We start from the raw sequence: 23,206 nt of genomic DNA on the forward strand, positions 1-23,206 counted from the left end.
CAACTGCACAGTGGAGGTATGTGTGACATGTTTGTTGTTTAAAAAAACAAGGGTTTAGTAACCCTTTAATTCGCTATTGTCATACAACTGGGTGGGCTCAAGCCCACCCCTTTTTTAAGCCAGTTAGAGCCTCCAGCTCTAATCATGTGCTCATACAAAAAAAAAAAACCTCATTGGCATTCATGCATCCGGCGCCCTGCATGTAAATTAGGGGCCGGGCACATGGATTAGGGGGTGGCGCCCCTGAGCCCGATATGGATGGGCCGCCGCTGCTGGACACATTTGCACTCTCTATTTGTCCTGGTGTCCATTGTCACAGACAGGAGGTCATGGAAAATCCTAATTGGTTCATTTTTTTTTTAACAGAACAGAGGAGGTGCGAAAAATCTTCCAAAGGGCACACCTGTTCCCGTGAGATATTTCTACTTGCTTCTTCTTGTGTTTCTGGGATAGGAAGGGAAGGAGAATCTCTCTAACAGGATAAACAAAAAAAGCTGCTTTATTACTTTTACATTTTGTGGGCTGAATTAAAAAAAAAAAAAAGTGCCTTTTTTTTTTTTTTTTTTTATAGATCTGATTACATATTGCTCAGACCTCATGCATTCTAGTGCTTAGACGTGTGTGCATCACATCCCAACATTTGCAGGAGGCAACTAGCCCCGCTGCTGGCAGCCTGTCCAGATTTATGACAGGCTGAAATATCGGGCGGCTGGAAGCTGTACCAAATAGAACTTGCATTTATGGATGTATGCTTTTAGGGAAGTATGCCCCAAAACGCAGAAATTCTGAGTTCTGGACTTATATTCTTGAAAGCACATAGCCCTAAACATCCAGCCAATGCGCATTTCGGCCTATCTGACAGGCTGCTGACAGCTGGGATGGATGTTGCACCTGTGACTCCCGGGCAACCAAAATTGCCGGGATGTGACGCACATGGGCTTAAGCATTAGTATGCATATGAAACCTAATTTAGAAAACTTGGAAGAGAAGTAATTCTTAATTTTAAAGCAACATTTTTAGTGAGCCCCGTGGTTTATTTTCAAATGTTTCCAATTCTGTATATTGCAGTTCCTGTCTAATTCAGCGTTTGGTTTCAGGAATGTGTTCTACTAATTTTTGTCCCTAGAAATATACTTTTTTTTATAGTTTTGACAACTGAATTAAAAATGAAAGACAAATGAAAAATTAAAGCGGTAGTAAAGTCCGCATTGCGATTTTTACCTACAGGTAAGCCTATAAAATAAATATGATATTCACCCTGGATGCAGCCGGTGAGTGCCGTCACTGACGCATGCGCTCTGAGCTTTGTGCCTTCGCCGCTCATCCAGCCGTAGCCCACAAACCTGGAAAAAGAGACCAGGGGAAGATGGAAGCACTGTCAGTGGTGACAGCGCCGCTGGAGGGCTCCGTTCTAAGGTAAGCATTTCATAAGGTGCAAGTATGCGATGCACGTTATGCGATTGCCTTACATGTGTTTTTTTTTTTTGTTTTTTTTGTTTTTTTTTTTTTTTTTAACTGCTGCGGTTTACTACTGCTTTAAAGGCAAAGTATTTTGGATTTAGATGTCGGGTCGTGAGTAAGGATGAGCTCCAGCATGTTCGCACAGCCCACGTGCAGAGCCCGCCAGGAAGTCGGCGCTGCGCTAATCACAGGCAGTGAGACATTTCCCGATCTCTGCAGCCGCGTATCAGGATAATGTCTCACTGCCTGTGATTAGTGCAGCGCAGTGCTGACTTCCTGGCGGGCTCTGCACGTGGGCTGTGCGAACACGCTGGAGCTCATCCTTAGTGGTGAGGTGTTGGAACCCCTGTCAGGTTTTTCGTGCTGTTTGTGTCCCTTTTAGGGAAATTCACTCTCTAATTCTCTCAGTCTAAGGTCTTGCTCACCAATGGCACTGGGAATGAAAGCGAGGTTAAGGCTGGGTCCACACATATGCAATGCAGAAACCGGCTCGATTCCTGTGCAGGTTCCCGCATCGCATGTCACTTGCAGGCAGTTTACACAGCCCTCTGCGAACTGCAGCAGGTGTCAATAGAAAGGTAATGACACCCTCAGATTGGTTTGCAGATCGCAGTGCGCACTGTCAAATGGTACAGAAATCGGATCGCATGGGTGTGAACACCTATGCGATCCGATTCCAGTGCGAACCAAAAAAGGGTCCTGCACCATTTTGGCATGAATGCAATGCGATTTCAGCCATACAGTTTATATGGCTGAATTCGCATCACACAGACTTCGCAGCTGATCTGTACAGCAATGCAGTGCGAATCACATGCGATGTCTGTGTTTTGCACCAGTGTCAACCCAACCTAAACCCAAAATTTAGAGTTGCCAGCAGAAAAGGAATAGAGAGTAAATCTTCCAATGGGGACGCTTGTTCCTATGAAAACTGTCTAAGAAGTAATTTCTTTCACATTGAAAATAAATCCAATGAGTCTACAGGACAGGAAGTGAAGAGAAATCTCCCTAATTGGATACAGATGGCGAAAAGTTCTCCCAGCAGTTTTAACCCTCACCTACTGTATTCAAAATTTAAAAAGAGGTTTTGGTTTTAGATATAGTTTGTTTTTTTTGTTTTTTTATGTAAGCAATGTAAATACCTAAAAAGGACCTAGTGTCAGCTTCTTGCAATTCCTGTACAGAAAATATATTTAATCTCTCTCTATCTCAAGGAGAAGTGTGGAAATGTCCTGTAAATCACAGTTTGCATCTTCTAACCATTGTCGGTTATCAGTCCGATTAGATGCTGCCATCTGCTGTCCAGTTTCCCTGACTTCTTAATTCATATTCGATTTTCTGTTAAAGTGATTCTAAAGGCTGGGTGTTTTTTTACCTTAATGCACACGCTGTGTTAACTTAAAAGAAACACTAACTACCCCCCCAACCCCCCCCCCCCCCCATTAGCTGGGCCTGTCGGCGATTCAGTGCTGTGCACGGCTGCAGTCTTCTCACCCCTCTCTTCTCACAGGAACTTGTGCAGCAGCAAGAGCCAATCAAATGTTGTGAGGGGAGAGCGGGAGGCAGCACTGTGTGCATTTATGGACACAGGCAGGGTGGCTCAGGAGCAAGCCTGCAGTTGTGCCCCCATAGCAAGCGGCTTGCTATTTCGGCACACAGAGAAAAGGAGGAGCCTACAGGGCCAGCGGGGAACCCCAGAACAGGAGAATCAGGGCTGTGCAAAATCATTGCACAGAGCAGGTAAGTATAACATGTTTGTTATTTTAATTAAAAAAACTTCTAGGTTTTACAATCACTTTAAGGGACAATATTTATTTTAATATGTGATTTTGCTGATGGTTTATCCCCTCAACAAACTGTCATATCCTCCCTTTGTCTCCTGCCCAAATACTCCTCCTTCTCATTCACAGTGCCAAACTTACCAGTTGGTGCAGCACTCGTACATTTTTTACTTGAGTGTTTTTGGTTGGTGCCCACGTGGCAGGAAACCCGCACAGATGTCTGTGAAATCGCCGCCGAAATCGGGACTGACATGCGGGAGTTCAGCTGAGCTCGCACGGCTTCGTTCCTGCAGCTCAGTGTGAACCTGGGCTTAAAGAGGGTGATACCAGGACACAATACATAAAGAGATGAGAAAGGATTGCAACAGTTTATTTTTCTGTCTCGGACTTTGTTCTAATGGGAAGCAAGGGGAAATATTTCCAATGTGTATACAGTAGTAAAAGCTGGGGGATTCAATTCTTTGCCACTCTGTATAAAACTAACTCAATGTTTTAGTTGAAGTTTACCTTTTTTTAGCTATCAGGTGGGACTTTTGCAGACCATGAAAGCCTCCAAGCAAGTAGCTCTGATTTGCTGTTTATTTGGATAACCTGTAGAGCTCTGGGAATCCTTGGTCATATATTTTTAGGTCTATTTGCAAAACAATTATATAAACGTAGAAACAACAGTTTAAAAACATGTAAATACTAAATTTGAAAACAAAATTGATAAAATTGAGTCAAAATCAAGTAGAAGTATGGCCAAAGTCACTCCTGTGACCCATTTTCAGCTGTCAGCGGGCTAAAGCTGGTCCAGCCTCAGGAAAGATCCCAACCATATAGTCGGGATCTGCCTAGAAGCCTGGACCCCGCCACTTGGCTCAGCCTCTCTGTCGTCAACTGAGAGCCTGAGCCAGTCCCTCCCGCCCCCTCCACAGCCCAGTGCTCCAATGAGTGCTGGAGGGGAGAGAAGAGAGCTGCTGACTGATAGTCACGGCTCTTTGCTCAGAGTGGAGGGGGGAGAACTGAGCGACCAGCGGTGTTTGATCTATCAGTTCTCACTGCAGAACTGGTACGGGACAGATGCAGCATCCGATCAAGTGACTATAAATGTTTTTTTTTTTGTTTTTTTTTTTAATCCCGAACTTCTCTTTTAAAGTTTCCTTTTAAACCCTGGCTTTGTTTTTACAGGGGTCACATGAAATACTGTATAGCAAATTGCTTCATAACAACTGTTTGTAGGTTTGATATAAAAAGTCTGATGAATCCAAGTGATGTATTATATTTCAGCTTCTTTTGTGACAATCAGACACTGTAAATGACAATAAAATGGTGCCAAGAGATAAGACCTCTATGGAAAAAAAAAAGAAAAAAAAACGTGCCAAGAGATAAGACCTCTATGGAAAAAAAAAAGAAAAAAAAAACGTACCCAAAATTTTCCTGTATGGTCCATTGAGGGATACAGAATCCAATCCATACCATTGGTTATATAGCGCTACCTTCAGGTGGAATGAGCACTAGACAAATAAAAGTATAGGCTAGTCCCTAGGGCCCTTGCCAGACCAGCCATGGTTCAGTTTAGTTGTGTCTTAAGGTGGCTCTGTTGCCTGCATGTTGTGTAGGCCATTCAGATTTAACAGAACACAACAGACTCTTAAAGTGAAACAAAACTCCAGAATATACTCATTGCAACCTTCCAGCGATGCAGCAGTTACATCCTCATTGGCTGCTGTCATCTTCTCCCTGGTTGCCCGGTTTTAGATCTTTTGATTGTCTATCTGTGGGGGGGAATTTACGTTATCCTGCCCATGTGCATGGGATCCATTCATTCTGGCATAGCGAGAGTGTGCTGGGAATGTATGTGGAGCTGCACATTTAATTTAACTGCAAGCTGGCAGGTAAGTGTGTATTATTGCACCTAGCATGTCTCTTCTGCACTAAAGAGTTGCCTGTTGGCAGTTTTCTTCTAGGCAAATTTTAAAAAACAATTCCCTGTTATACCAGGAGGTTCCTGGAGGGGTTCTCCCGCTTTTTAGTCTACTTTTTCTTAGTTGAGTTTACCGGACTGTTTTGTACCCTTGTGTCTCTTAAAAGACTCCTAAACTTGGGTACATAAGTACAAAAATCCAGTATTCCCTGCCATTTGCAGTAGCTCTAGTGGGGTGAAACCAACTACAGAGGGGACTCCCCCTACACTAAAAAGCACGCTCAGCAGAAAAGACCATACGTTTTTTATGCCCCAGTCATTTGTAGAGCAACCATATGGTTTCATGCATCATTCAACTGCAATCTCATGTCTGTGTCTGCTCATATTTATACTATATATATGCTCATACAGTATATCCATGGATACGTGTGGGTAGTTAATCTTAATAATGAGTAAAAATCTACTGAATACGTTTCTCTTTTAATGTAATTATTTTTTAAACCTTTAATGAATTTAAAGCCCTCTTTGTATCCTTGCACACTAAAAGCTTTCTCCTTGAATTAGATTATTCATCTTCCTCCTACCTCTGAGAGATAAAAGAAAATTGCTGAGAAATCTAATTTACTGTTTGAATTAAACAGATTGATGAGGAACAGGACATTTGCATTGACTTTATAAGTCTTAAATTTGCTGTTTACTTTGTTCTTTATGCTTTAATGAGACTGTTGCTTCTGATCTTTCAGCGTTTGCACCTGTTATTAGTTTAGAGTTTATTATGCTTTTACAGAAAGAAATATCTGGTAAAAATGCAAGGGGGAACAAAAAATTCTCTTTCCTAATTATATAGGTAAACCTAAAGACGTTCTTGCTTCACTGTAGAACAGTGGCCGCCCACAGGCCGGATAAGGCCCTTTGCTTCTCTTTATCTGGCTCTTGGGTCACTGTTCCTACAACTAGTATGAGGTACTATTACTCCCATTGATACCAGGCACTATTCCTCCCACTGACATCAATGATTGGGCATTTTTAACTCCATTGACATCAACAATGGGGCACTATTCCCTTCCACTGACACCAACACTGGTGCATAATTCCTCCCACTGATCTAAAAGATTGGGCACTGTTCCTCCTACTGACAACAATGATGGGGAACTATTTACCCAACTAATACCAACAATGGGGCATTATTCCTCCAATAATGACCAACAATAGGGCTCCATTCAACGATAGAGCACTGTTCCTCCAACTAATACTAACAATTGGGCTTTATTCCTCCAACTATGACCAATGATGGGGCACTATTCCTCCAACTTAACCAATGATGGGGCACTATTCCTCCAACTTAACCAATGATGGAGCACTATTCCGCCAACTAATACCAACAATGGAGCACTATTCCTTCAGCTGATACCAACAATGGAGCACTATTCCTTCAACTAATACCAACGAAGGGGCACTATTCCTCCAACCATGACCAATGATGGGGCACTATTCCTCCCACTGACAACAACACTGGTGCATAATTCCTCCGACTGATCTGAATAATTTGACACTATTCCTCCCACTGACAACAATGACGGGAACTATTTCTCCAACTAATACCAACAATAGGGCATTAAACCTCCAACTTTGGCCAACAATAGAGCACCATTCCTCCAACTTATCCAACAATAGAGCACTGTTCCCCCAACTAATACCAATAATCGGGCACTATTTCATCAACTATGACCAATGGTGGACCACTATTCCACCAACTTTGACTAATGATGGAGCACCATTCCTCCAACTTATCCAATGATGAAGCCCGAATCCTCCAACTAATACTAATGACAGGGCACTATTCTTCCAACTGATAACAACAATGGAGCACTATTCCTTCAACTAGTACCAATGATGGGCACTATTCCTCCTCTTACTGACCACAGGTGCTATATAGTTTTTAACTCCCACTGACCACCAAGCCTAAGACATTGTCTACTTCCACTGATGCTGGGGCATTTTTTATGCTCACTGGCCATAGCCGGCTCTCGTAAAGTCTGAAGGACAGTAATGTAGCCCTGCTGTAGCGGAATAAAAGGGATCTGGAAAGTAAGCACCAAGAAGCAAATCATGCCGAGGTCGCAAAATGCTTTTCAATTTAAGCTGGTCAAAGACGGGCTAGCAGGCTGGAAAAAAATAAAACCTGACAGTTTCCTCTATCCACTGGAAGCAGGAATTCAGCCCCTCCCATCCCCAATGTTGGGAGGGCCCTTGTTGCCTTCAGAATACAATGGTCAGCCGTTGTAGCTGATTGAGAAAAGTTTTCCAACATTCTCCTTGGACAGCAGTTGGTCAAACGATTAACAATTTGATGGGGACAGGCTTTTACCAGACAGGAAGTGAGGGAAAATCTACAGCAGGGAAACATACAAAAATAAGAAGCAGGCAAGGTTTCTAGTACTCCCCTATTTAACTTTAAAGTTGAACCCTGGACGCAAGCACTTTTATTTAAATATATTCCTCAATAACCACAGAGGATATAAATCCAATTTATGTGCATCAAATGCTTTTGCAAACTTCGGTATTAGCTTGTAAATGTAGCTGTGACATCATCACTGTGCAGTACATAGCTTGTCCAGGAGCTATGGGAGGGGCCCAGCAGCCACCACCCACTACAGGCTTTCTGCAGTAAACTACAGGAGGGGGCGGAGACCAGACCAGTTACCCTGAAGGGGAGAGAGCAGCTATGACTGGTCTTTATTACAGGAAGCTTCCTTGCAGGGTATTTTAAGAGATAAAACATGAGAAATATGCATGTATGACATGGATGTACAGCATGTTTTTTTTCATTTTGCCTTGACGTATACCTTTGTGTCTATTGTACAGCAAAAGTCGGCAACACGGCGGAAATGTGCTGCATGTAAGATCGTGGTTCACACTCCCTGCATCGAGCAGCTAGAAAAGGTAAGCAACCAATTATTTACCTGACAGTGCACCAAATAAATCCAAAACTATCTGTGTTGCCCACAGCAACTATTATTTTTTTTTATTTTGCAACCTGCTTAACCAAGGAGATTCTGAGTGGTTGCTGTAAGGTACAACAATCAATACTGACGGTGGTGAAAGCTCAGGAAGCCCCTAGGAACCAATTAGAAATATTTTTTCACCAAGTCTGGCTGCAGAAGGTGGAATTACAGCAGCATTTCCCAACCGGGGTTTCTGGTGAACCCTAAGGTTCCTTCAGAGGTTGTTTAAGGCTTCTTTGAGGAACTTCGGTCATTAAGTTACCACTGATATGTTTTTTTTTACGTTGTCTATGAAAAGGAAGATTTCCCACTGATTATCAGTGTAAGAGTGTCTGTGGCCTTAATTCTGACTCCTAATATAAGGGTGCCCTTCTCCCACTGACCACTAATATAATGCCCTGTACACACGGTCGGACTTTGTTTGGACATTCCGACAACAAAATCCTAGGATTTTTTCCCCGACGGATGTTGGCTCAAACTTGTCTTGCATACACACGGTCACACAAAGTTGTCGGAAAATCCGATCGTTCTGAACGCAGTGACGTAAAACACGTACGTCGGGACTATAAACGGGGCAGTGGCCAATAGCTTTCATCTCTTTATCCTGAGCATGCGTGGCACTTTGTCCGTCGGATTTGTGTACACACGATCTGAATTTCTGACAACGGATTTTGTTGTCGGAAAATTTTATATCCTGCTCTCAAACTTTGTGTGTCGGAAAATCCGATGGAAAATGTATGATGGAGCCCACACACGGTCGGAATTTCCGACAACAAGGTCCTATCACACATTTTCCGTCGGAAAATCCGACCGTGTGTACGGGGCAGAAGGGTGCCCTTCTCCCACTGACCACTAATATAAGGGGGCCCTTCTCCCATTGACCACTAATATAAGGGTGCCCTTCTCCCACTGACCACTAATATAATGGGGTCCTTCCCCCACTGACCACTAATATAAGGGTGCCCTTCTCCCACTGACCATTAATATAAGGGTGCTCTTCTCCCACTGACCACTAATATAATGGGGTCCTTCTCCCACTGACCACTAATATAAGGGTGCTCTTCTCCCACTGACCACTAATATAAGGTTGCCCTTCTCCCACTGACCACTAATATAAGGAGCTCCTTCTCCCACTGACCACTAATATAAGAGGGCTCTTCTCCCACTGACCACTAATATAATGGGGGTCTTTTCTTATTGGCTTCTAATATAAAGAGGACCTTCTCCCACTGACCACTAATATAAGGGGGTCCTTCTCACACTGACCACTAATATAAGGGTGCCTTCTCCCACTGACCACTAATATAAGGGTGCTCTTCTCCCACTGACCACTAATATAAGGGTGCTCTTCTCCCACTGACCACTAATATAAGGGTGCCTTCTCCCACTGACCACTAATATAAGGGTGCCTTCTCCCACTGACCACTAATATAAGGGGGCTCTTCTCCCACTGACCACTAATATAATGGGGGTCTTTTATTATTGGCTACTATTATAAAGAGGACCTTCTCCCACTGACCACTAATATAAGGGGGTCCTTCTCCCACTGACCACTAATATAAGGAGGTCCTTCTCCCACTGACCACTAATATAATGGGGTCCTTCTCTTACTGACCACTAATATAAGAGTGCTCTTCTCCCACTGACCACCAATATAAGGAGATCATTCTGCATCTGATCACTGATATAATGGGGCCCTTTTCTTTTTGACCTCTATTATAAGGGGGACCTTCTCCCACTGACCACTAATAGAAGGGGGGCCCTCTCTCATTGACTACTAATATAAGGGGGACCTTCTCCCACTGACCACTAATATAAGGGGGCCCTTCTCCCACTGATCACTAATATAAGGGGGTCCTTCTCACGCTACCACCAATATAAGGAGGGGGACTATAATTCCACTGGTAGCATTTTTTCTGGTCATTAGTCTTATTTGTTTCACTTTATGATTATTACTGAAAATTACTGTTCTTCTGGGCCTGTTCACAGCGGGAATAGCACAGGAACGCGCTATAAGTTCTTGTGCGATTCATATGCAGCTCTGTGTGGTGCAATTTTAGCCCATTCATGCACTTCTTTTGGAAACTCACTACAACTTGATCGCATGATGGTTCTGTACCGAGCAATTCGGTGTGTGCAAATGCACTGCAATGGCGACCTGCATTTGAGGTGTTGTTAACTTAATATTGACACCCATTGCAGATCACAACTGCAGTGTGTTTTGAATGTGATGTGGGGAATGTGTCTGGAATGTGGGTTTCCCGCACCACAATCTGGTGTGAACTGACTCTCAAATGATCTACTTTTCGGTGTCAAATACACTAGGAATGCCACATTGTTATCCTTTAAGTTATCATCGTTGTCCACCGTCTTTTTTCCTTGCCTCGTCTTCTCTCCATGGTATTCAGTGGGTTAGGTGTCATTTTTTGGTATTAAATATGAGCGGATAAAAAAAAAAAAAGAAAAATCAGATTACTGTAGCGATTCATGCGAGATGCAAACTGTGTGATCGGTCAGTTTAGCTATGCACACAGATGACTAAGTAGACATGTCTCCTGTTTATTCAATGCTCAAGCAGAGTGATTTAGTGGCCCCTCACCTGGTCAGCTTTAATTATTGTTAATATTTTTTGTAGATAAATTTCCGATGCAAGCCATCATTTCGGGAGTCCGGGTCCCGCAACATACGGGAGGTAAGAGCTATGTTTTCTGAAATCTGAACAATGTTGTGAACCATTCGCTTCCAATGACCTCTTCTTGCTGTTACACCTTCTTGTCTGTACCAAGGAAGTATGAAGTCTACCATTGCTTCCCTTTTCTGCAAATAGTGCTATTTCCCTGAATGTCATGGTGATCCACAGGCTTTTGTACTTTCTGAGTTACAAACAAATAACAAACATATTATACTTAACTGCCCTGTGCAGTGGTATTGCACAGAGCAGCCCCAATCCTCCTCTTCTCAGGTCCCTCTTCAACCCCTCCCTCCTGTTAAGTGCCCCCACATCAAGCAGCTTGTTATGTGGGCACCCAAGCCGAGTCACAGGTCTCTGTGTCCATTCAGACATAAAGCCGCTGCCCAGCCCCGCCCCCCTTTCTCTCCCCATTGGCTGACTAACTTTGATGGATAGCAGCGGGAGCCAATGCGCCTCGCTGCTGTCTCAGCCAATGAGGAGGGGAGTTCCTGGTAGCGAGACATTCACACTGAAGGCTTTTTATCTAAATGTATAGAATGCATTAAGATAAAAAAAAACCTTCTGCCTTCACTATTACTTGGTTCTTCCTGGGGATGGACTCTTCTTCCAGGATATCTCCCAACTGCTTCCTGCTTCTTAGTCCTGTAAAACTGCTTCCTCCTTTTTGTCCACCACATGGGTATGTTTCAATCCCTTTTCCCTCCCACTACTTCCTGCCAACATAATTTCCATTCTTGAGCTTCTTGAACCAGTCCAACTAGTTCATTATCTTATTAATAGGGGAATTCTAGACAAACCATACATCCACAGGCCTTAAAAACCAGGTAAGGCTAAAAGCTTCATGTGACTGTTTTACATTCTTCCATCCACTTGTGCATCTGCCTTAAAATATCTTGCTTAAAGCCCAACTCCAGACAATCATGTGTTTAGATTTGTATAGCATGTGGATATGTTTGGATCTCTGCGAGGTTTTAATTTTTAATGTCCTTGTTGACGAGATCAACGTCAAACTTTAAATCCTGTGTCCGGACAAAGATTATTATTATTATTTTTAATTTTTTTTCCCCATGCTTTGTGTAGCACATGTCCCCTGGACAGGTAGTGAGGAGTGAGGGGACAAACAAAAACATTACATAGGTTCTAACCCTTCCATATTTAGCAGAAATAATACAGTGCAAACATTCAGAAATTTGAATAGCACTAAAAAAATACTTCAAGTGTACCTAAAGTCTAAACATTTTAATTTAGATAAAGTGTTGAGGGGCTAGAACCCCTGTCAGTTTTATATTTTTGTCTGCCCCCACCACTCTGGAGAGATTCACTGACGCTATTGGACCTGGTGGCCATTGTCACCAAAACAGAAATATAGGTGAAATCTACCAATGGGGACTCCAAGAGGGGTCTTCCTAACTTAGATATTTCCACTAACTTCCTGTTGTGTCTACAGGACAGGAAGTGCAGGGAAATCTTCCCAATGGGACAGTAACCCATTCCTCACCCTATCCAAAATGATAGAAACAAGTTTTGACTTTACAGTTCTAACTCGGAAATTTGCTGTATGGTTTCTCTGTAATGGTCTCTTGCAGATACAATTTCTTTATTGTCTATTGAGGACCACAGAATAGTACTAACTCCTGGATATGTGGATTATACTAGAGGGGTGGCATTATAACCCACTTATCCAGGAATTACAGCTATCCTGTATTCTTCAATGGATGTTAAGAAAAAGATTTTATGGGAAGTCCAAAAATCCTATTTTTCTCTCTGTATGTTGTCTCGGATTGCTGACTTCATAATGCAATTTGCACGTCCGTTCGCCTCTTTGCTGAACTCACTCAAGTACTTTCTCTCTCTCTTTAGCCTGTAATTGTTCGGCATCACTGGGTTCATCGGAGACGACAAGCAGGGAAGTGCCGGCAGTGTGGGAAGGTGAGAGACCTTATTAGCATGTACTGAGAGGTAGAAGTGTATTATGTCTAGACTTGCAGGGTTGACAGATTTGTATTACAACTTAAACAATATTAATAAAAAGTAGGGGTGAGTGGAAATTCTTTGCCATATGCGTTATGTCTCACGCTGTGTTATTTTAATTATCCACGTAGAAATATTATAATGGATGCTTCAAAAAAGGGACATCTCATATTCATTTTAATTAGCACATGTGGTATTTCTTGCAGTATTTGTCAAAATGTGGTCATTTAAAGTGGTGTAAACCCTGACATATACCCAGTGAAGTGACTGCCCTCAGATGATACATGGAGATTAAACAAATCCTCCTACATGACTTGTACCTGTTTATATGCAGTCTTCTCTTCTCTACAGCTGTTTAAAGTGCAGAATATATACAGCTTTTCTGAGATTTCAGGGGGTCAGGGAGCTGAAATTACACTCTGCAGATCTCAGTGAGAAGAGCTCTGAGAGCTGATTGGCACACAGGAACAGAGCTGAGGCTGTCAATCACAAGCTATGTGCTGGAGGTCCCTCCCCTGTCACTTTTTTACCTCTTGGTGTAAGGAAAACCTGTTAAAGTGACTCCTACAGATAGAAGAGGAACAAAACAGCAGAGAGAAATGACACTTAGTGCTCTGGATTGAGGGAAGTACACACTATAAAGAGATACGCTTTGTTCATATTTCATGTATGACGTTTACAACCACTTTGTAGTAAACTCTCTTTATTAATTTTTTGAGCTTATAACAAAACTTACCTGGAGGTAAAATTAATATGTCCTAAACGTTCACCATTTAGGAGATATTCTAGTGAGCAGCAGCTGGTGGCGTCACCGGCGCATGCACTCTGAAGGAACAGCATACCTGTGCCGTTCCTTTAGAGCTGTGTGCCATGCCCGAGACTCCTGCGCGCAAGCACATTATGATATTGCCTTGCAGGAAGAAACTTTTTTTTATATATGAGTTTACTAACGCTTTAAAGGGGTTGTAAACCCTCAAGGTTTTTCACCTTAATGCATTCTATGCCCCCCAGAGCCCCCCTTTTACTTGCCTGAACCCGGTCTTTCCAGCGATGGGGACCAGCACACCAGCCTCAGCCAGTATCTCGGGTCCTGATTGGATAGATTGATAGCAGCACAGCCATTGGCTCCCACAGCTGTCAGTCAAATCCAATGACGCGGGAGCTGGGGGGCGGCGCTGAGTCCTGCTGTCTGTGTCAATGGACGCAGCAGCAGGACTCGGGAGTGTGCTCGCACGAATGCCCCAAGGGAGAGCGGCTCTCCAACGGGGCACTCGAGAAGAGGAGAAGCCAGGAGTGCCGCTGAGGAACCCCAGAAGAGGAGGATAGGGGCCACTCTGTACAAAACCAACTGCATATAGGAGGTAAGTATGACTGTTTTTTTTTTGTTGTTGTTTTTTTTAAAACAAACCTTTATATATCCTTTAACACAGCTTTTGAAAAAAAAAAATACATGTAAAAATCACAAAAATTAACATACAAGTCATCTCTCCTTAAAGTGACCCAGTCAACACAGGATGCTTTAGCAAGTAAATATTCAGATAGGGTTTACATCTACTTTAAAGTTTAACTTCAGTCCACTTCTCATGTGGCTCAATCCCCCCAAAAATCCCTCCCCCACTTTGGGCGCTGCTGTTATGGCACATGTACAGATATGTCAGACAGGCTTTGCCCAGCACAGCCCATTGGGGTTGATTTACTAAAACTGGAGAGTGCAAAATCTGATGCAGTTTTGCACAATAGCCAATTGGCTTTAAACTTCACCTTGTTCAATTAAAGGAGAAGTACAACCAAAGCTCGTTTGCCTGTACTCCTCCTATGGATCACAAGAGTGCAGTTCGTTTTGCGCTCCTGTGACCTGTTTTCAGCAGAGAGCGGGCTGAAGTCTGCTCTCGGCTGACGTCACAGAAGTCTGTCCAGGCTCTGCGTCATCACCACCATGGAGTCAGGATCCGCTAGATCCTTGGACCGACAAGTTGGTCCGCTCTGCCGCCTCCACAGCTCAGCGCTCCAGTGAGCGAGGAGGGGGCAGAGCAGAGAGCTTTGACTGACAGTCTGCAGCTCTCTGCTCACTGAGCTGTGAGAACCGAGCGATCAGCGCTGTTAGATCGCTTGGTTCTCAGTGTAGAGTCGCCGGGGGACAGATGCAACATCGGACCGATGCTGCATGCACCTAGGTAAGTATAAATAAAATAAAAAAACGAATTGACGTACTTCTCTTTTAAGCTTTGCCACAATAACCTGGTAGCCGATTGGTTTTTATGCAGAGCTGCACCAGATTTTGCAAACTCCAGTTTTAGTGACTCAACCCCAGTGTGTCCTGGCAGAAACTGTTGGCACATCTGTGCACGTATAGGTGGTTTTCTGTGCATATGCAAAGACAGGGAAGGGTTGTCTCTCAGGACCCAAAGCCCCGCAGCACATCTACGTATGGGCAAGGGGGCAAGGAGAAAAAAATCTTCTCTATCCAAAACAGAAAAAAAAGTTTTGACTATGCATACAATTTAAGAACCCGTAGGAAGTGGTTGATTTTTTTTTCATATATAGTCTAAATAATATGCGATCATAGCTCATGAAAGGTTGTTATTCTTTTCAGGGGTTTCAACAGAAGTTTGCATTTCACAGCAAAGAGATTGTTGCAATCAGCTGCTCATGGTGCAAATTGGCGGTAAGTCTCAGTGTCACGGCTGTCTGATTGTGCTGTCACCTCCTCTGTGATCTGGCCCTTGAGTGGAAGACAGTCATAACACTTGTGGCTACAAGTTTCGGAGCTTCGCTGCTTCTTTTTCAAGCCTCAAGATTAAAAATCGTTCCCTTAAAGCTGCCCATACACTATGTGAATTTCAGCTGTTTTCTTATGAATGAACCAGCCAAAATTTGGTAAGTGGGTGACCCTGTTGGCCTCATCCTGCTCGACAGAGGATCTGGATGGAAAACGTTTGGCTGAATAGCAGTTGCTGTTCGGGAATTTTGACTGTACTGAATACAATAGGCACAGTGGAAGATTGGTCCATCCACACTATAGGAATAGGGGAGTTTTTTTTTTTTTTTTGTTTGGTCTGCAGGCTGAATGAAAAAAAAAATGTAATGGGGTATGGCCAACTTAACACTAGTTTTTTTTCAATGGGTTTCAGTAACATGTCCCCATCATAGAAGTGACTCTGCAGTCTCGTACATAAATTTCACATATGTGTTGCACTTAACCCGGATATCATGCTGAATCTCTATCTTCAGAAATCATTGAGTTCTGAATTCACTGGTTGCATTGCAGAGCAATGACTAAGAAAATGTTGAAGTGAATGATAGCTAAGCAACTATCATCTGCACACAGAGGCCTGTAGTGGTGACCTGTGTTTTTCTCTCCACACAGATATCCTTTAATGAGACCCGGCCAGGTCTCTAAACATATCAAAACGACACACCTCTGCAATAGAAGAAGGCATACACTTGCCCCCCTGGTGATCTGTGTCTTCTACCTCACCTCTAATGCAGCAGCCATTTTCAGTCTCTTTGGGATTCAACACTTCCAGGAGTATCAGGCACCTCTGTCTCCTGCCATGCACTGCTGTTACTTCCTCTGATCCCTATGTCTGCACAGGACATCACAGGTGTCAGAGGATGGAACAATATTGCATGGCAGGGAACACATCTACCTAACACTCCTGGAAGTGTTGAATCCTGATGAGATTGACAGAAGCTGCAGTGCTGAAACAGAGGGAAATGGGCCTTTAGTATACTTCCTCTTTTATTGGGGGGGGGGGGGGGGCAGCATTGTTTTATATAGTTACATAGTTAGTCAGGTTGAAAAATAGACACAAGTCCATCTAGTTCAACCAATTAAAAAAAAAAAAAAAAAAAAAATATATATATATATATATATATATATATATGTATATATATATGTATGTGTATATATATATATATATATATATATATATATATATATATAGAACCTCAGATTGCGAGTAACACAGTTGAAAATCGTAACTCGGTTTGCGAGTGTTGTCTCGCAAAACTAGCACGATTCAGGCCAAAGCAGTGTGCAGTACCGCTTTTGGCCTGAGCTGACCTCGGCAAATCTCGGGTAGGAAGTCTTTCCAAGGTTTGCCCTGGTCAGCCGAAGTGTCCCTCGGGGCTTTTCTGCTGTTTCCAAGGCTCTCCGGCGCCCCCCGCTTCTGGCCGCATGCGGTATTGCATCCCATTGAAGTCAATGCGGAACAAATTATTTTCGTTTCCATTGACTTCAATGGGAAAACTTGCTTTGATATGCGAGTACTTTGGATTACGAGCATACTCCTGGAGCGGATTATGCTCGTAATCCGAGGTTCCACTGTATATATACAGTGGAACCTCGGAAAATATTGACACTTTGGGCCCAATTTGGACATTTTCACTTAGGGGTGTACTCACTTTTGTTGCCAGCAGTTTAGACATTAATGGCTGTGTGTTGAGTTATTTTGAGGGGACAGCAAATTTACACTGTTATACAAGCTGTACAGTCACTACTTTACATTGTAGAAAAGTGTTATTTCTTCAGTGATAAAATATTTACAAAAATGTGAGGGGTGTACTCACTTTTGTGAGATACTGTATAGGTGGTCACTTTGGGACAAGCACTGGGTGTTTTTCATGTTTGAAGAAAATTTAAGACACAGAGCACTCTTAGGGACTAATTGACTGGTGCGTGAATTGTATAGATGTTTATTCCACATTAGTTATTGGCAGTCTTGCAGATTTACTTAAATCTTTCACATTGATGTATTAACTTGATATACATTTTGATGCACACAATAAGCACGGTAGGATCCTTTGTAACTAGAATCTATTGTGTATGCTATTGTGCTTGACTGTAGGGCTGGTGTTCTTGGTATCATAGTCCACATTTTTCTTCCTCCAAACACGGCGAGTCCCACTCCTCAAGAAGGCACATGTGCAGTCATGCCAATGAACATCTAAATGATTCAGTGTACTCACTTTTGTGAAATACTGTATATAGACCTGACAGGGTCTCTTTAAGTGTGAGCAAAAACAATGACTTTGGCAAGCAATGCTGTGACCCTTCCAGGTAGTGCCAGAGCTGCAGAGTGCAGAGCATTGCTATTGGCCCATTACAATGATTGGCAATAGGAGAATGCAGGAAGATGGGCAAGCTTCAACGCTATCAGCTTTGCTTGTCAGGATGTCTATAGCAGGACAGTTTGGGAGGCTCCTGCAGGTACGTGCCCCTCTAGATGGCCATACCTTGTACCTACAGCAGTTTTGGTTTTTGCTTCTCATCAGAGTCTCTTTAAGCTGACCATACAACCTACACTCTGATTTTGTCATCTCCTTTACTGTAGTGCAACATCTATCTTTTTTTATTCTTTAAGAACGACTTCTTTTAGAGCCTGGATGCTAGATGGAGAGTGATGCTCAACTTGTCTCTTCAGAATTCCCCATAGGTGTTCGATTGGGTTCAGATCAGGAGACATACAGTACTTGGCCACTGAATCACTTTCACCCTGTTCTTCTTCCGAAATGCAACAGTGGCCTTAGATGTGTGTCTTGGATCATTGTTGTGACAGACCTAGCCGGGACAGAGGCTTTTGGAGGGGACTGAATGCCAGCCTCTTGCCGACCGATTATGAATGACTGAATGTCTTGGAAGGGCATTGGGCACAGGAAGATTTGGAGTTTCTGGCCGTTCAGGAATGGGAGCTGGAGATCAACTACAGACAGTTGCTAGACTCTGCTCAGCAACAGGGTGGGGCTCCCTTTGCCTGGGACTATCAGGAGTTACCAGTTGACAACTCTGAAATCCTGGCTGAAGAATCGGCAGTGGAAAATCTGGAGATTGCCATCCCCAAAGCTGAAGTGCTGACAACAGGGCAGAGTTCTGCTAACCTCTGCCCAGCACTGATAGCATCTTCTGGGTTCCACGGCGGAGGCTCTTTACCACGTGATCAGCCATGTCCAATCACGGCTGATCACGATGTCAATAGGAAAAGCCGTTGATTGGCTTTTCCCCAATCGCGTCTGACAGACGCGAGTAGAGGAGAGCCGATTAGTGGCTCTCCTGACGGGGGGGGGGGGTCTGCGCTGATTGTTTATCAGCGCAGCCCCCCCTCGGATACCCGCACTAGACCACCAGGGAAGCCGCCAGGACCACCAGGGAAGCGGGCAACATGTGGATGGCCAGGTATGTACCCCATGGCCATCCACATGTGCAAATTATGCCAGATCTGTGCCAATCAGTGCCCACAAATGGGCACTGACTGGCACCATTATATTTCAGTGATGCCCAGCAATGCCCCCCATTAGTGTCATCAGTGCCACACATCAGTGTCCATCAGTGCCCATCAGTACCCACCTATCAGTGCCACCCATAAGTACCCATCAGTGCCACCTATGAGTGCCCATCAGTGCCACCTATGAGTGCCCATCAGTGCCGCCTATCAGTGCCACCTCATCAGTGCCCGTCAGTGCAGCCATATTAGTGCCCGTCATTGAAGAAGAAAACGTACTTATTTACAAAAAATTTTAACAGAAATAAAGAAAAACTTTTTTTTTTCAAAATTTTCGGTCTTTTTTTTATTTGTTGCGCAAAAAAAAACAAAACACAGAGGTGATCAAATACCACCAAAAGAAAGCTCTATTTGTGGGAACAAAATGATCAAAAATTTGTTTGGGTACAGTGTAGCAGGACCACGCAATTGTCATTCAAATTGCGACAGCGCTGAAAGCTGAAAATTGGCCTTGGCAGGAAGGTGTCTAAGTGCCTGGTATTGAAGTGGTTAATACAGATCTTGTGCTTTTCCTCTATGCTGATTCTGGTGAAAGTAACTGTTCAACCACAGCAGCTTTCTATGCAGCCAACCGGTCTTGGGTCTGCCTGCTTGCGGTGATTTCATCATGGCTGCACTGTAGCTAGTGCAGGATCATGACTGAAACCTTTTCAAGCATATGAGCTGTATCCATGTCATCGGAATGGGACATGGGCACTCCCAGAGGTACCCTTTACTCGTCAGCACTGGGGAACTGGGACCCCGGACTGTGGATGTAGGGAAGTATACCTGGGTCAGAAAACTTCACTTTCAAAATCATAGATTGGCTGACAGTTAAATGGTATTTTTTTTTTTTTATTATTCTTTTTTTTTTTTATTCTATCCAGAGTACAGCTTTCAATGTAATTTATGATGCCAGATAGTAATACACAGCTACCAGTTTGTAGTCTTTTTCAAGGATGTTCTAAATTGATGGAATGTAAAACATGTCTGGTTGTGATGGATTTGTGCATCTTGTACTTCAGTTGTTCCAAAACTGAGATTTTAATTTTTGGTAGTTGAAGGAGGGTTAAACTATCTGGCCAGTCTTCAAGGACTCCAGGACTTCTCTCATCACTGGAGTCCTAGATCTCATTAAAGACTCCAGTGACGAGATCAGCACTTGCGTTCTTGCTCTCCTTGATACATTTTTAATGTTTTTGTTATCAAGAAGAAACTAAGAGGAGAAGAGCGTGAACACCCCTGTTGGTGCATCACATATGAGACTCCAGATAAGTAAGAACAGGGTAAGAACAGCGTCAGAATCTTTGGCGAGATCTCCTTACTTGAGTCCCCAAGAGATGTTAGAAATCAGCAGTAGAAACAGGTCACCAAATTCTCTTCATAACTAAAATGTTAGTTTTTAGTTTAGCCTTTTTAAATCAGCCTAATGCAATTTTTAGATGTTTTGTATTCTCTCTCTCACTTCAGTACCACAACAAGGTCTCATGCTTCATGCTGCATCACATAGAAGAACCGTGTTCCTTAGGTGCTCATGCTGGTGTCATAGTCCCACCCACCTGGATTGTCCGAGTGCGTCGGCCGCAGGTAAGTGATGCCTTGCTTTTTTCCACTTCTCTCTTCTTCTCTGTCAGTCTTCTAATGTTCTTCACCTGTTCCCTTTAGAGTTCAATCAAGTCCAGCAAGAAGAAAAAGAGACCCTCATTCAAGAGAAAACCTAGCAAGAAAGGCACAGAGGTAAGCATCAAAAGATCTGTGTGTGCTGCATTGTAAACTCTCACCTTGTAAAACCCATTCAGTTTAATCACTTGGCTTCTGGGAAGATTTACCCCCCTTCTTGACCTTTACTTTCACTGACAATTGCATGGTCCTGTGACGCTGTATCCAAATTAAATGTGTTTCCCCGCCCAAATAGAGATTTCTTTTGGTGGCATTTGATCACCTCTGCACTATAAACAAAGAGACAGACAATTTTGAAAAAAAAAACTATATTTTTTACTTTCTGCTATAAAACCTATCCAATACAAAAATTTTAAAAATCACATTTCTTCATCAATTTAGGCCAAAATGTATTCTGCTACATATTTTTTGGAAAAAAAAATCCTAGTAAGCGTATATTGATTGGTTTGTGCAAAAGTTATAGCGTCTACAAACGATGGGATATTTTTATTTATTTATTTACTAGTAATGACGGTGGTCAGCGACTTATAGCAGGGCTGTGATATTGTGGCGGACATTTGGACACTAACTGAAACTTTTAGGGACCAGTGACACTAATATAATGATTAGTGCTAAAAAATATGCACTGTACTACAGTGATCAAATACAATACTGTACACTGTAATAATAAAGATGATCAGAGAGCCAGGCGCATGATTGTGAACAAGGATGTCTGTGAAAAAATGTAGCGATCCGGCCGCTGCTCCAAAACTCATAAGACCAAATGAGAAAAAACAAAATTTTCAACACAAGGAGTGCTGTTCCAGTATATTATTGCACAAGCAAAGTGGAGTAAAAAGTATCAATCTTTAACCACTTAAGGACCAGCCGGCCCAGTTATACTGCGACAGGTTGGCACCCCTGGGCCAATCGCTGTGACTGTACGTTGGCCACTTTAAGAGCTGTAGAGGGTGCGCGCGACGCCGGAGGGAGTGCGTGATGCCCGCCGGCCACCTGCGATCGCTCCTGACACAGACAGAACGGCGATCTGTCAATGATCTCTGTTCTCTCAGGGGAGAAGAGACAGATATGTTGTTCCTACTGTTTAGGAACAGCGATCGGTCTCCTCCCCCCACCCCAGGCAGTCCCATCCCCCCACAGTTAGAAACGCCTCCCTAGGTAACACACTTAATCCCTTGATCGCTCTCTAGTGTTAACCCCTTCCCTGCCAGTGACATTTATACAGTAATCGGTGGCTATTTTCAGCTCTGATCGCTGTATAAATGTCACTGGTCCCAAAAGAGTGTCCAATCTGTCTGCAGGTCTGCTAACTGCCATTACTAGTAAAAAAAAAAAAAAATAATAAAAATGCCATAAATCTATTTCCTATTTTTATAACTTTTGGGCAGACCAATCAATATACGCTTATTGAGATTTTTTTTTACCAAAAATATGTAGAAGAATATATATCGGCCTAAACTGAGGAAATATATATATATTTTGGGGGGGGGGGATATTTAGTAAAATATTTTAATAAAAATTGTGGCTCTTTTTTTGTTTGTAGCGCAAAAAAAAAAAAAACGCAGAGGTGATCAAATACCACCAAAAGAAACTTCTATTTATGGGAAAAAAAGGACATAAATTTTGTTTGGGTACAACGCGCAATTGTCAGTTAAAGCAACACAATGCTGTATCACACAAATTGACCTGGTCATTAATGGGGCAAATCCTTCCAGTCCTTAAGTAGTTAATGACAGTTGTATCCATTCATAAATTTTAACCAAAAGATCACGTAGGGCATGCCTTGAAAGCACAATAACTCACGGCTAGCTTGTCATCCTGCGCAGACTCGGACAGGATGGATGGCTGTAACAAACCCTGGTATTGTGTAAAGACAGTGAGGCATAAGTCTGAGGCCCCTTTCACACTTGTGCGACTTTTCCCACGACTTTGAACATCCTATGACAAGTCATACCCCATGATTTCCAATGATAACTATTCATATCTGTGCAACTTCAAGTCGCTTCGACTAAAAAGTAGTCCCCTGTACTACTTTGGTCTGACTTTGATGCAAATTGAGGTCCATAGACCTCAAGTCTACACAATCATTCCCTGAAATCGGGTCAAAATCGCACAAATTTCAAGTCGCGACAGCGTGAAAGGGGCCTAACACTGACTGAGCTCCGGGATAATTCTACAACTCTGTCCTTTTCAATGGCTCTGTGGTCGCTTGACCATTTCCAGCCTGCCTGTGATCGCCGCTGCACATTTTTCTGTGTAGACCAGGAAACAAGCTATTGGTTTGTTCCAGTCGGGATTGTACAGCCCTGTGCAGCTCTGTCTCTCCTCCCCGACCATCAGGAATGGAGTGTGCCTTTCCTGGGCTGAAAATGTACATCTTGGAGCACTCGGGTCCCCCTCCACCCTCCCTCCACCCTCATCTGACAGTTGGAGAGTGGGAGCCTTACTACACC

General features: G+C 43.2%; 1 protein-coding gene across 6 annotated transcripts in view; it reads left to right on the top strand.

The window, feature by feature from the left end:
• The window catches only part of DGKZ (diacylglycerol kinase zeta), a 337,944-nt gene that overhangs the window by 208,470 nt on the left and 106,268 nt on the right, over positions 1-23,206 (top strand). For all 6 annotated transcript variants that reach the window (XR_012236493.1, XM_073604284.1, XM_073604286.1 and 3 more), the window contains 6 exons: positions 8,011-8,088; positions 10,786-10,842; positions 12,703-12,771; positions 15,407-15,478; positions 20,544-20,660; positions 20,739-20,810. Coding sequence is in view for 5 of the 6 variants with exons in the window: in XM_073604284.1 (XP_073460385.1) it covers positions 8,011-8,088; positions 10,786-10,842; positions 12,703-12,771; positions 15,407-15,478; positions 20,544-20,660; positions 20,739-20,810 (465 nt within the window). In the remaining variant the exon portion in view is untranslated. The remainder of the gene's footprint in view (positions 1-8,010; positions 8,089-10,785; positions 10,843-12,702; positions 12,772-15,406; positions 15,479-20,543; positions 20,661-20,738; positions 20,811-23,206) is intronic.

This window comes from Aquarana catesbeiana, linkage group LG11, assembly GCF_042186555.1.
Source record: "Aquarana catesbeiana isolate 2022-GZ linkage group LG11, ASM4218655v1, whole genome shotgun sequence".
Taxonomy (NCBI): domain Eukaryota; kingdom Metazoa; phylum Chordata; class Amphibia; order Anura; family Ranidae; genus Aquarana; species Aquarana catesbeiana.